At 66.3% G+C, this 1515-nt stretch overlaps 1 protein-coding gene across 1 annotated transcript; it reads left to right on the top strand.

The window, feature by feature from the left end:
- Positions 1 to 714: 714 nt before the first annotated feature.
- AURANDRAFT_69323 (hypothetical protein) lies at positions 715 to 1487 on the top strand (the record flags this gene model as incomplete). Its single annotated transcript, XM_009045090.1, has 1 exon — positions 715 to 1487. A coding segment is annotated over one exon (773 nt), but the record flags the coding sequence as incomplete, so codon positions are not given.
- Between the last annotated feature and the right edge of the window lie 28 nt (positions 1488 to 1515).

The following is a 1515-nucleotide window of genomic DNA, read 5'->3' as shown; positions in this document are numbered from 1 at the left end:
GACGGGTCAAAATGTCGTTGTCGCTGGAAATTTCTAGCCGGAGGCCACGTAGATCTCATACGACGACGATGGTGTGCTCGGGCTCGTCGCCGTGGACGTTGGTGACGAGAATCGCAGCGGCAGAGATCATTCGGTAGGGCTGCAGTGTATGGGGTCCGCGATCCACGACTTCAACACGTTTTCCGAGGTCACACGACGCTTCCGGACCGAGTATATGACCCACCGGAGGGATGTGGCCAGCGCCTCGCACGTGTGGCGCTCCGGATGCCCGCGGTCAACGCGTCGGGAATGTCGTCGGCGCCGAGCTTCGGCCGCGCGCGCAGTCACGTTTTGGGCCCGCACGCATCGAACCAAGCACGCGGAATCTCTTATACCATCACTAAGGACCCGCACACGCCCCAAACGAGCCAGAAGCAGCGTTTCCGACGAGTCCGCACTCGGGCCTCTGAGAGCGTGGGCCGCCTACCGCTGTCACGCGACCGTTTTGAGCCGCGAAGTCGCCATCACGAACGGTTGGAACGGCTCCGCGCCCTCGTGGGGTACATGCGCCGCGGCCGGGGCCGTTTTTCCTTCGGCTACCGCGGCCTACGCGCCGCTTTGAGGCCCATCGAGGGCTAATCGGGTGTTCACCACCCAAAGGTTTGGGTGTGTGCTCGATCGCGACGTTACCGCTACACGATGGTCTCGACGAGGCGCTCGACGCAACCTGCCGCCATGGAACTCGACGCTTCTTCCAAAACTGTACAATCTTCACACACACCACATGCGGCGCTCGTGAGCCCCGCGCCGCAGACGAACATCTGCCCCAGCGCTTGCGACGTCAAAACCATCAACGACCTCGCGCGCTTGCTCGAAGGCGCGACGCTTAGTGACGCTGCGAAGCGGTTATCCGCGTCACTCGTCGCGCTCGTCGCGCAAGACAACTTAGTGGTCGCGCAGCGCCTTCTTGATCACGCCGCCGCGCGCGCGCGCGCGGTCGCCGACCTCGCGGCGGCGAGCGATTCCTTCGTGTCGTTCGAGAACGACGACGACGACGACGCACCGCCCGCGTACGCGCTGAGCGACGGCGAGGCGGACGACGCCGAGCTCGCGGAGGCCGCGCGCCACGCGGAGCAGCCCGAGGGGGTCGTCACTCGCATGCGGTCGCGCCGCGCCGTCGCTGTCGTGACGCCGGACTCGGATTTGATGGAGCTGTCCGTGGAGTCCACCATGGATGTCTCCAACTCGGCGGCCGTCGGCACGACGGTGATCGTTTTCGGGCCGAACTCCTTCTTCACGTTCACGGGCCTCGCGTACGAGACCGAGCGGCGCGAGGCCATGGAGCTCGCGCACCGCGCGGGCGCCCAGACGCTCGTGACCCTGTGCCTGTCGACGACCTACCTGGTCGTGGGGTCGCGCGAGGGCACGCGGAAGCGGCGCTACGCGGAGGGCATTCACGAGGCGGAGGTCGTCTCGCTCGACGTCTTTACCGCCGCGGCGCAGGCCGCGTGCGAACACCGGTCGGCCCAGGGGACG

This window comes from Aureococcus anophagefferens (genome assembly GCF_000186865.1).
Source record: "Aureococcus anophagefferens unplaced genomic scaffold AURANscaffold_1415, whole genome shotgun sequence".
NCBI classification, from domain to species: Eukaryota; class Pelagophyceae; order Pelagomonadales; family Pelagomonadaceae; genus Aureococcus; species Aureococcus anophagefferens.
The sequence above is the reverse complement of the archived record's forward strand: the minus strand, read 5'-3'. Positions and strand labels throughout refer to the sequence as shown.